The sequence below is a fragment of the Trematomus bernacchii genome, unplaced genomic scaffold, assembly GCF_902827165.1.
Source record: "Trematomus bernacchii unplaced genomic scaffold, fTreBer1.1, whole genome shotgun sequence".
Lineage (NCBI taxonomy): Eukaryota > Metazoa > Chordata > Actinopteri > Perciformes > Nototheniidae > Trematomus > Trematomus bernacchii.
In genome coordinates, this window is record NW_022987564.1 from 1230627 (window position 1) to 1243589 (window position 12963).

General features: G+C 40.0%; 1 protein-coding gene across 4 annotated transcripts in view; it reads left to right on the forward strand.

Moving 5' to 3' along the window:
• Nucleotides 1-12963, forward strand: part of phactr4a (phosphatase and actin regulator 4a) — a 46518-nt gene that overhangs the window by 18408 nt on the left and 15147 nt on the right. For all 4 annotated transcript variants that reach the window (XM_034124643.1, XM_034124642.1, XM_034124641.1 and 1 more), the window contains 4 exons: nt 4985-5155; nt 5416-5496; nt 5753-6838; nt 9180-9536. In XM_034124643.1, coding sequence (XP_033980534.1) covers nt 4985-5155; nt 5416-5496; nt 5753-6838; nt 9180-9536 — 1695 coding nt within the window. The remainder of the gene's footprint in view (nt 1-4984; nt 5156-5415; nt 5497-5752; nt 6839-9179; nt 9537-12963) is intronic.

Below are 12963 nucleotides of genomic sequence, written 5' to 3' on the forward strand. Positions count from 1 at the left end.
GGAGAACTACACGACATGACTATCAGACGTTTTGACCACCACACGGTTGTGTCCACAGGATGTGGTGAGATTAAGGTTAACCACCAAACATTAAGCACATTTATCTTAACTGTTTGGAAACTGCCAGCAACAAGAACACAAAGACACAAATACGCTAACCCTAACCCTGCTCTTATATTCCTGACTGATCAAATTCTAGTTATGGAAAAATACATAATGCATTAATCATCAACGCCTCCATTCAAAATGCAATAATGTCCTCATTGTGTGACCTTAGAAAACTCATCGGCAGGGTTTATAGTGATTATTAAAGGTAGCAATCCACTTTAATCCCTCAGTCTAAAGGCCGCTACACACCCACCTGAGACCAAAGAACGTGTACCGAAGGCGTCCCGACTTTTCCCGACTTTTACGTCAGCTACGTCGCCTGCGTCAGCTACGCCGCCCGCCTACGAACACACCGCAAATACTTCAGTCGACGAGTGGCAATAACTGTCCTTACCAGCAGGCAGCGGTAGTGTGAACAGCCAATCAGAGTGATTGCTTGTCCCGACTTTCTCTGACCTCCCGCGGCCGATTCAACATGTTGAATCGGCCGCGGGAGGCGTCGGGAGGTGTGAAAAGGTGCCGGAAAGAGACGACGGTGCGGGACACACCAACCTGAGTAGGGTGCCGCGAATGCCCGACTGCCTCTGACGGCCTCTGACGGCCTCTGACTCCCAAAATCGGGCTGGTGTGTCCGGGCCTTAACATATGTGGGACACACCTGAAGCCTTTAATGTGTTTGGTAAGGCAGGTAAATCCCAGCTGTCGGATTTTATTCAGGTGAAATCAGTCAGTCATAGTGTTGCTGAAAAGAAACCCAACGTCCCTTTTTTTATCATTGCTTTCCATTGTTTCTCATGTCCGCTCCAAACACAACATTTCTCCCCGGTTCATATTGGCTGTCCACAATGATTTATATTATTTTATTCTTTATACATCGTTTTTACTAAAATGTATCGAACTCTGTTTCATTCAGTAATGTAAGAATAGAAGTTCATATAACATAGAATACAAATATTTATAAAAACATATGAAGTTGAAGTAAAACTGTGCATATTGTACCGGTGACATGTAGTATCAATTATTACAGGTATATTTCATTATGGATATTACAATATATACAGTGTTGTATTAGCATTAATAAGATATTGATTCTGAATTGCACAGTTTACATACATGTATAATTATAGCTGAATGATATTGAAAAACAGATCATTTAGTTACAAGTCAGTGATTATAGCTTACCTTTCCATTGCAACAGCACTCACATGGAGTTTGTTTCTGAGAAATGTTTAAGGAATGTGTCACCAATATCGGATCAGTCACTTATTATGGACACGTACTCACGTTTTATCAACGATGCGTGTGTTTAATTTATTTTACCCTCATTTTTCTTTTGAGATTTCCTCCTTCTGAAATGCACAGTGGCTCCGCTCCATATGACCTTGAGTGAGTCACAGACCACCAATATTATAAAAATACTTCACTCTGTTACTCATGTTACTCGATTGCACACATTCCTTTTTCATCATAGAACATCCTCTGCTTGTGTCACCATCAATATCAGAAAATTGCTATTTTTGTTTTAAACCAGAGTAATAATTAAGCGCAGTAAAACTAAACAAATACACAGCTGTGACGGAAACCATGGCTCAACATGCCCAAGTTGTCATCATGCATGCCACCATCACATTGTCAAATATTGCTCAATGTAAGCGCTCTGAGAGAATGAGCTCACCTTTACATTCAATGCTGTAGTGTTGTGTAACGGCTGCCGTGAGACTCATCACTGAAGAATTATTATGGTGGTTTCACACTCCCTTAATGCTGTTTCATGGAAACTTTGAGTCACGGTTTCTGTAATAATAATAATACACTTTATTTATATAGCACCTTTCATGCACAAAACAAAGTGAATTGAAAGTTAACCCACATTAAAAGCCAAGGTTTTTAATAATAACTCTATAACAAGTTTTTTTACTTTGTTTCATTATTACTTTGGTTTTATTGATGGTGAACCTGACACCTGCAGATAATGTTCTGTACTATGGCATAAATCACATGAATTCACACCACAGTGTAAGTAGTACCAGAAGAAGCTGTGGCCATATTTCACTCTCTGGCTCTCATATGACAGCTAAGGCAGTGAGAAAACATTTGGATAGTTTTTTGTTTAAAGTTTTATTATATAAGAAAATTGAAACTTAAAGGTGGGGTAGGTAAGTTTGAGAAACCGGCTCGAGATACACTTTTTGTTATATTCCATGGAATGCTCTTAACATCCCAATAGCAATGAATATCTTAAGTGCTTTGACAAAAAATCCATACAAAAATGTCATCTGTGGAAGCCGTGGCGCTGTAAAAAGCACGACCAATCATTTGAGCCGGCCCGGCTAAAATAACTGGATGGCCTACCTGCCTGTCAGCCTTCCATCTGTGCACAAACTTATCTCGTGCCCTCATTGGTCATGTGCGCGTTTGTGTGTGTTGGAGGAGGGGCTCTGTAAGGAAGTGGCAGATTTTTTCCGGCTGCGTATTTTCAAATTCTAGCGCACTCGAGCTGGTTTGTCCAAAATTACCTACCCCACCTTTAAAGCCGAGAAATCTGATCTGTTGCCTCCAGAAAAGAGGGACAGTTTTGTTTTGTTTTTAGATGATTTTTGTGGAAATGCAATTAGGAATGCACTTTTTAAATTGCATTCCTCATACATCAGGTTTATATTGGCAAGTATAACATCTGATGTTTTGGACATAATCTAGTTTGTTTATATCCTATAATACAGGCATGCTTAATTGTATTCTATAGAAATCCTTTAACCTGGGCTGCTCGCTTTTTTTCACGAAACTGTGTCTCAGGGCTTCTTAACATTTAAAAACCTATTAATGTGTCATACCCACTTAACGGGAAGAAACTCAGCTAACTGAAGATATGAACCATTTTTACCGAAACAAAACACAAGTCTAACAAGAAGCGTCTAAATGAGCCCTGAGCGAAAAGATGCTAACGCACTTAGCACAGAACTCACGGTAGAAATACTTTATTACTTATCGGATCTGCACAAACAAGATATCAGCTAGCAAGCTGAGATTCCACAGATTCTAGAAATATAAGTATCATCACTGAGCGATCAAGGCAGGGGAAGCAAACCCAGACATCACACGACGTAGCTTTACGGAGCAAACACGGAAAATAGTCTTACCTTTGCTGTGTTTCTGATCAAAAGTCGTGTTCAATGGCATTTAAACGATAAAAACGCTGCTGAAGGTTAATCCAATGTGTCTGTGTCACTTTGAAATGATTACTGATAATCCATCCTTCCATTTTTGTCAAAAACTGAGATTTCATATTAGCTGCTATTAGAGCTATAACCCAGCTTCCGGTTTTGGGCATTCTGGCTACGCATCACTCATTCACCAATGGGTAATGTTTAGATGAATTTTAAGAACTGCCCCTCGATTCTATTGGCTCTAACGGTTCAAAAGAGGTGTCAATCATCAAAATCGACAGAGGGGGGCCTGACATATGGAAAATGCACCCAAATGACCCCAGAAGTGTTTTTTTTCTCCAAAACTCTCTAAAAAGGTCAAATGTCACTTGTTTTGCATCAATCTTGATACAGGGTACTTATTATATGTTATAGTTTGGATTCCTAAAGCTTTTAGTCTCCGATCCCATCATTCAAGGGTGGTTTTCATTATAAGTAATGTTTTTTTTTTGGACGGACACTATAATTTAATGTTTTTTACTATGTTCAATCTGAATTTACTTTAAAATAAAAATAAATGTATATTGATTCTGACTTTTCTACATCCAACTCACAGGTTTATCATTGCTTTGAGAAAAAAGATTATTAATTAACCCCCTTTTAGAAGTGAAGATATAGTAATTTGTTCTGGGAATGTCATTTTCGAGCCTGAGACCTGAAAAACAGGCTCAGGGGTTAACAGGTTAAGCAATTATGGTTTTTATTTGAGATGTTGTCCTTATTTACCCCTTTCTTGGCCATCATGACAATTTGTTCAGTAATTTGGGCACGGAAACAGAACATTTCCTGATCTGTAGTGTTTGCTGTCCTCAAAGAACACAGCAGTTGTTATCCGGATGTGAGCATTTAGCGGGAGTGAAGATAAAATTCCAATGTGCCCAATTTTGTAAAGGATGCATGCCAAGAATTTTGTGAAACCTTAATAATATCTAGGTTTTTAAATGACAACATAGCAGGGACTTGACATCGACACAAAAGCACAATGAACTGTTCTACGTGTGATTGATCTATTTATGTTTTTCTTTGTTTACATTGATTGCGTTGGCCTTCTTTTGATCATGGCTATAAATTCCCCCTGGCAAAACAAGGCCTAGTTAGTAGAACTATTTTAAAGGTCCCCTATTATACTGTTTTTCATCAATATATTATAGGTCTCAGATATATACAAAACATGTCTCTGAAGTGTTTGGCTCCAAACACCAAACAGATCATTGCAGCATTACCCATAATCCCCTCTGTTTCAGCCCTGTTTCAAAAGTGCTGATTCTCTGTCTGTTACTTTAGATGAAAATAAGGAGCCACTCCCCACGCCCCTCTGAGAGATATTTGGTTATAAAGAACACAATGGTGCTCTAGGAGGAGATTCAGGTGATAAGGTGGGGGGGGGGTTACCTTGGTTGGTGATTGGCTAATGGTTACACAAGCCAAAACATCGTTATGACATCATAAAGTGGCCAAAATCTGATCAGCTCATTTTCAGACAGGTTTTTATATAAATGGATCAGGACAAAAAGAGAGAATCTTTTTTCCTGAAACTTTCAGAATCTCTTTACACAGAGGGGACACATGTTGATGTAGAAGAGACATGAAGAAGTGGATTTTGCATAATAGGTGACTTTTAAATATCTTTAAATATATTAAAGATTCATTTACCGTTTTTCCTGTTCATGCAGACGATGAGGTCGACCTGCAACAAGGCAATAAAGGAAGCGAAGAAGGAAGCTCCAGTGGGGGATCGCCACAAACCAAACGCAAAGGAAAGTTCTCCAAGATGGGACGGATCTTCAAACCCTGGAAATGGAGAAAGAAGAAGCCGAGTGACAAGTTTACTGAAACATCAATAGGTATGTTTGGTTTAAAGGTGTTGTAATGACTTGTTGTGTGCATCACTCTACACTTTCATTGGACACAAACGTTACTTTTCTTAGTTATTACTTAGAAAAACTATAAAATCTTTTGATATTGGCAACAAACTTGAAGAATCTACATTTAAATATGACAGTCTGTGTTAGGGAATCTACTCTGAGTGTTGGGGAATTCATCCATTTTGTGCACAGTGAGAATTCTTTCATAGTTTTCCCTTTTGTATATTTTCTATTTTCAGTCTTGGAAAGAAGGATTTCTGTCCGAAAAAGCCGCCAAGAGCTGATTGCCAGAGGGGTTTTAAAGGATATTCCAGAAAGTGGTAGGTCGAGCCTTTTCTGAGGATATTCTATGCATGCATATTCATATTTATATTTTTGTGTAAATATTGGCTTTATTTTTCATTTGTTACAATAGTTTTTAAATAGCTTTTATAATAGAACTATTCTTTGCTAATACAAAAATGTCTTTGTGTGTCTCTGTATGCACCATTTACACCAAATTCCTTGTATGTGTAACCCTACTGATTTTGATGATTCGGTTCCCTTTTGACTGTATTTCACTGATTGTGTCTTCAGAAAACAATGATGTCAACCACTCCAAAGGTCCACCAGTCAAAAACGGACACCCTGTGGACGTGGACAAGATGTCTCGAGGGGAATCCGACGCCAAGTTGAATTCCCTCCGGGTTCCTCAAGCCGAGGAACGTCGAGGCAGAGCGCCGTCCGACGCCTCCCGGAGTAACAGAGCACCTCTGGACGTGGACTCTCACGCTCGACTTCCTGTGGAGCCAGACAGGAGAAGCCGACTCCCATCCGATGTTGATAAGAGAGGAGGATCGTTACCCCGAGGACCTCCACAGGACGATAGGTACCGTAGAGAAGAGAGGAGGGATGGGAAAGACGACCGGGAAGACAGAGGGAGGAAGAACCGCGAAGACGTAGAAAGAAGGGATTGGCGAGATGAAAAGGAAAGAGACGGTGGAGTCGACCGGAGGGATAGGCGGGATTGGCGGGATGACCGGACAGAAAGAGACAATAGGGAAAGGAAAGATCGCGAGGAGAAGGAAAGAAAGGATAGGGATGAGCGGGAGCGCCGGGATCGTGACGAGAAAGAACGCAGAGATCGGGACGAGAAAGAACGCAGAGATCGCGACGAGAGGGAAAGGAAAGACAAGGACGAAAGAGAAAAGAAAGACCGGGATGAAAGAGAACGGAAAGACCGGGACGGGAGGGACGAGCGGGATAAGGATAGGGATCGGCGGCCTGAGAGGGAAAAGAGAGAACATAGAGACGACAGAAAAGACGACAGAAAAGACGACAGAGAACGAGACGACAAGGAGAGGAAAGACTTGAGAGAAAGAGACGATAGGGATAGGACGGAGAACCGAGAGAGGCGGGAGGATCGGGACAAAAGGGACGACTGGGCCAAGAGGAACGATAGAGAGCGAAGGGACGAGCGGGATAAGAGGGAAAAGCCGGAGCCTCAGCGCTCGGTGGACGACCCTCGGCCCATCGCCAAGCCCTTCTCTGAGATGGACTTGCGGCCTCCTCTGCAGAAAAGTTCCTCGGAGGAAAACAAGAAGATCCGCTCCGCCTCGGAGGCCGATAAGAGGATCACTCTGCCCAGATACTCACCGGCTGCAGAGTTCAGGGAACGCTCAGGTAAGATCTTCCCTTGTGTTGGAGAAAACTGGCTTACCTAGCGTGTGTTTTTATACTTTAGACACCCGCATCCAAAGTTACTTGGGGGATTTTTAAGTCATGTTTTTTGTCGAAGCCAGGTGCTTCTTATTTTTAAATCTAGTTTGAAACCAAAACATTTTGTTATTGACGGTGAACTTGACAAATCCATATTGAAATATAAGAGTCTCGAGCAGGGCTATTCAATTGGCGGCCCGCGGGCCAAATCCAGCCCCGGGGTGATATTTACTGGCCCTTCGAGTATAATGTTAAAAAGTAATCTACTTGTTGTTTTTTTTTACGATTTTTGTTTTGGGCCAGAGTGCCTTTATTCCAGAGAGGGTGTTGCATTCAGAGATAGAGGGGAAGACATTGCCTGAAAACTTCGGCGGGCTCGGGTTTCGAACCCACCTACTAGCTACTGTAGTGACAACTCCTGTCATTTATTGAATCTCTGCGTGAATGATTAGATCATTTCACCTAAATTAAATGAAATGATGTTGATGGTTAAATCAGCTTCACATGTAGGCCTACTGAGTTCTGAACTTGCCATTTAGATCTATAAAGGCCTTGGGGCTATGTTGTTTGATTGAATTAAACACAATATATCCACTCCACTATGCTGTTGTCGTATTTACTGTATCCAAAGCTCTTAATATGATTGTTCTTATTTCAAGCCATCTTTTTACCGGCCCCCATTCCAAACTAATTGAATAGCCCTGTTCTAGGGAATATAAATGTGGTATCAAAGTCTGAAAATGTGTGCATTTACCCATCTTGTGAAATGTAGTGTCAATTAAATAACTAGAAGGAAAGTTGACAGTCAAGGTTTTCCCAAACGAAATCCAGAAAGAACCCTTTTTGAAAGTAGATTGCAACTGGATGACGCACAGAAACTCTCCATACAGTATAGGACATCTTGGTAAGATTGAGCAGTGATGCAGATTGCAAACTGTTTTGTTTATCTCAAATCTCACAATTTGAAAGCAAGATCTGATGTGTATATCTAAAAGGGAGCTTATCTGATCAAATTGCAAAGCCTGTCTCACTGTGGCAGAGGCTTTGACACTGAAGTAATAACTACGTGTGGGTATATCCAGATTACAAGACGTTTTACTAAAACTAATAGTTAGTTTGCTTACTGTTTAATGTTTCAAAATCTTCTTTTCGGACATTTCCTTTATGTACGCCATACTTGTTCATACAAAATAACCTTAGCCTGGAGTTTGAGATTTTAATATGATTCAGCCGTGAACAAACTAATTATGTCCAACATGTTTGCACGTGCCTTCGTTATGTCAGGTTGACATGTGAGCTAACATGCAGACGTCCTGTTTCTTCAGCTCTGCCAGCCATTTCCTAGTAGATAGTGGGCTAGTAAATGTTTTGCTGATGATTAAATACCTACAGTGTTTGCAGACTAAAGTCTCCTGATGGTACTGTAAATGATTTAACCGTAATTCTGACCGAGTTATGAAGCCAACAAGCTCCGTCTGAAAGCTTCCTCAAAGTGAAACAGTGACCGTCAAGCTTTGATTTGATAGATTAAGGAGAACATGAGAAGAGAGAAGGAACAAAGCATGAGGCCGTTTTGGGGTTTTCTACATTATCTTTAGATCATTAACATCTCGTTTTTTAAAGTAGAGTTTTCTAATTTCCTAAAACATGTCTAGATAGTATCTTTCAGTCTTTTACTGTACGTGAAATCGCTGTACAGAATAGTACATTGCTTAATTCATTCATTTAGCAGGTATTTCTGCACAATTGCACATAAAGATTAGGCTAAACCAACATTATTAGTATCGTACTATTAGTAGAATTGGCTTCCCTTTGATTGGTGGCTGTTTAGGATTATTTCTGACACGTGAGATATCATTATTTCCATCTAATTTTATTGGGAAAAGATTCATGTTTTCTAATTTATTGTTTTATTTAATTTATTGCTTAAAATCATATTTGTTGGCGTTTAAACTTTCCAAAAAACACCTTTTCACCGTGCTTGAAACACACTTTGATCTCCCGCTTGCTGTACGAGGGGAGGGGGGGGGGGGCACGCACTGAAGAGTTATATTATTTAAAAATGTCTATTTAAATTGAGAATTATGTAAGTTACTTTTTAATAACTTTTTAGCGTGATGACTTTATTAAAATATAGCGACAGAAAATCAAATCTTCATGCAAAAAGCTCAAATAAAAGCTCCAAATGAAGAAAAAACAAGTTATTTTATTGTCAATTTTTCAGTTTTTCCTTGTGTTGAGTTTTCAAACGTAGGAACTGTTTTTGTGTTCTTTTAACATCTGTTTGTGTGTTTCCTTCCTTCAGAGTCCGCTGGTGTCCGCTTCGCCTCAGAACCTCGTCCAGAACCTCGTCCAGTAGCAGACCCTCACCCAGACTCTCACCCGGACCCTCCCCCGACCCGACAGGCTCTTCTTCCCCCGAAGTTCCTCACAGACTCGGGCAGGAGTCCAACACCTTCCTCCTCTTCATCATCCTCCTCCTCCACCTCTTCCATTTCCTCTGCTGCTGTAGCGGTGGCCAAGCCCCCGAGGACCGTCTCCCTGATGATTGAAGATCCTCCGAGACTTCCTGACTCCGAGACTCCGCCCCCCATCCCCCCCCACGCCAAACAGCCGCCCGTCCCTCCACCCAAACCCACCAACCGTAACAGCACCCTGCTCGGTGAGTTCATCAACTCTGTTTTATGGGATGTCTTTCTATAAAAAAAAAACATCTGGTCTTAGTTTATCTGTCTTTCTTCTTTTAATCAAATTACCTCCAAAAATACTTTTAATTAGCTCCTGGGAATACAATCTTTGAGTTTAAGTAGTAAATGGTACAAATTGAGCTAGTAAAAACAAGTTGGACCTCACAAGACTAACGATAAAAGAGTTTGACTTCAATATTTACACAGGGAACACATTTGTGTTGACAGACTGCATCTGTTTACATTAAAGAACACACTGACTTAGTTACACCCATGTGAAACAAACAGGGGACGCAAACATCGCATTGAGCATTGACGTATTTCCCAGTTTTGCTTTAGTGTAGCTGGATTACTGTTCAATTATCCTCTGCAGCGTTTCCGCCAAGGGGGCGTCTTGCCATCATTTGACAAAAAATCGAGAGTTTTTATAGCTTGAAATGATGAAAAGGAAAAAGGACAAGGACATCCCTCTGTTGGAGGGGCAAAGGAGTCTGGTGGGATTCTTTTCGCCGCCAGCAAAGCGTGTTCCTGTGACGGAAAGTGTACTGCCGGCGAGACTAGACGGGGGGTGCTAGTGGAGCACGCATGTGAACTGCGAGTGCCGGAGCCTCGCAGCGGCGAAACTGAGGCTCCGTGGTAAACTGTGGTAACATGAAGAGTCGTTTAGGAGCCGAAAGAACCGGCTCTTCTTAGTGAGCCGAGCCAAATGATCCGGCTCACTAAAAAGAGCCGGAATTCCCATCACAAATACGTAAAGAGATAGTATCTATAAAGGGACGGCTCAATTCAAAATTGAAGTCACGTGACACGACGTGACGTCACACCCCCCCTCGCTCTCGGGGTGGACGCCCTCTCAGCCCTGGTCTGGCGGAAACACTGATCCTCGGTTCAATTCATTAATAAAGATTGCACATCTGTTATATTATCTATTTAATCCAAACGCCTTATATATCTGATTTAACCATGCAGATTAATCAAAAATAAATTAGCTCCATTCATGTGTGACATACAGTTATTCCATAACTCTTATTTGTATTGCATCTCTTTTAATAACATCTAAATTAATGTTTTAATTAAGTAGATATGGTGCTGCTCAACAACGTGTTTTATCAACTAACTATTTACAACAAAGTCATCAGGGTTTAATTTACACTCGGGCGTCTGCAGGCGTTTAACATTTTGCATCACTTATTATTACAGGAGTCATTTTGTTCTGCCTGTGATACTCTTATATTCTTAATTAGAATATATATTACAGATCTTTTTGTTCACCCACACCTATTTCAAAGATGCAGATAATAATAATAACTTTATTTGTAGAGCACCTTTCATGCAAGGACGCCGCCCAAAGTGCTTACCAGAACATGTAGAAAAAGCATTGATGTTAAAATATGTAACAATCACATTACAATAAAACATGATATCAGTAGAATTAGCCTAGGTTAAAAGTCAAATTAAAAAAAATAGTTCTCACATGTATTTTTAGATGCAGATGTTACTTTTTGATGGTTTTGTTGTTTCTTTCTTTGCTTGTTGACATGTTTTATCATCAGTTGTTTGTGTGTAGATTTTATATATATATATATTTCATATTTTCTTTTTGGGGCTCCAATGGCATTGACCGGTTCACGCAGTCTTCAAAGTAACCAAGCAACCTAAATTAATTTGTAATTTGTCTGTCCAATGACCTTGCTCCCTTTCATGTCATGTGATACCCTGCGTGACGAAAACAATATTTGCACCGGGGCCAATCACAACCTTGTTACGCCACTGATACTAGGCTGTCAAGTTAACGCGTTAACGCAAAAATAAATGTACGCCACTAATTATTTTATCGTGCGACAAAAAGGGCCTAGATAAAAGGGGTATAAAACTAAGTAATAAGTACTAGGTAATAATATATTTATTACAGCTATATGTTGTCTTAGAAATAGTTTTCTAGTAGACTAAAAGTTAATATGCTCCTTCTCAAATGTCCAAGGCTCTTTTTTACAAGTATTTACGGTACCTTGAGTACTTCCCAAATGAGTCTGGTAGAGCTGCTCGTCCTGTAGGTGTTTTCCTGTGCGTTGCTCTAGGTGTTTTCCTGTGCGTTGCTCTAGGTGTTTTCCTGTGCGTTGCTCTAGGTGTTTTCCTGTGCGTTGCTCTAGGTGTTTTCCTGTGCGTTGCTCTAGGTGTTTTCCTGTGCGTTGCTCTAGGTGTTTTCCTGTGCGTTGCTATTGCGTCTCCTGGGAGCGGACACGCAGCGGATTATCTCCGCAGATTTCTGCTGAGCCAGCCGTTCTCTGGAGGTTTGATAGAAACCGCTCTTAGTATCTCAGTGATTTGTCCCAGCATGCCTCAGCTGCTATTGTTTACAGCCCGGTGCTGTCTCTCTGAAACTGAGTCTCTGTGACACATTCCTCCGCTGTCCGTCAGCCAGGTTTCTCTAGGTGCTACATTATCGGATTACATGGATTGTGTCGTTAAAGTGTCTGTTTCAGTGTATTGACCTGCAGATACACACCTTAAGTGCATTGAAATCCACTTTGGATACATCTTATGTTTTTCTATTTTTCTCTCTTTTTTTTCACTTCTTGATTATGACATATTGCCAGTTATCCTTTCTCACTAAAAGGTTTTCATAAACATCACAGGGATTAGAGCCTATCCATATCTGAGGCAAACACTGGTACTTTTAAGTTGATATACTTTCATTTAATATCTCATAAATAGGACATTCGTTACAAGATGTTGCGCAAATACAAAAAAATGCACAAATTGCTGAGAAATAAGCAACAACGTTAATATCCTTTCCTTTTTTAAATAAAAATGTTAATATTAAAAACACGTGTCAACACACGATGCTAAATATGATATATAGAAAACAGATGGTTTATTGACATATTATAAACATAATACATAAATAAATGCACATGTTATCTTGTCTTTTCTACCCAAAGGCCTACACTAACATAACTGATTTAATACATTAATTAAATGAATTATTTCCTTAATTTGTAAACGGAAAAAACTGAAAATGTTCCTTTACAATTTTAGATTAAAGCTGAAATTAGAGGAGACTTTTTGAGTGCTTCTCGGTGTCAAAATGCTGTAAAAGTGACAATTTTGCATTTATATACAGAACTGAGAATGATGTAACTTACTGATGTATAAATGGGTTTCTAAATATCTACAATAATCAGATTCTGGATTTACTGTTGTAGCTCCAAGGGAAAGGAAACACATGCAGATGAGTTTTCCTAAGATTCATTCACTGGAGGAACTATTTTACTGGAAATAATGAAATAAATATCCCAAATTAGGGTGTCTGCCGGGTCTTAAAAAGTATTAAAAGTTGATAAATCAATTTAGCGAAAATGATGGCTATTAAAAAGTATTAAACTGCATTTTCCAAGGTAT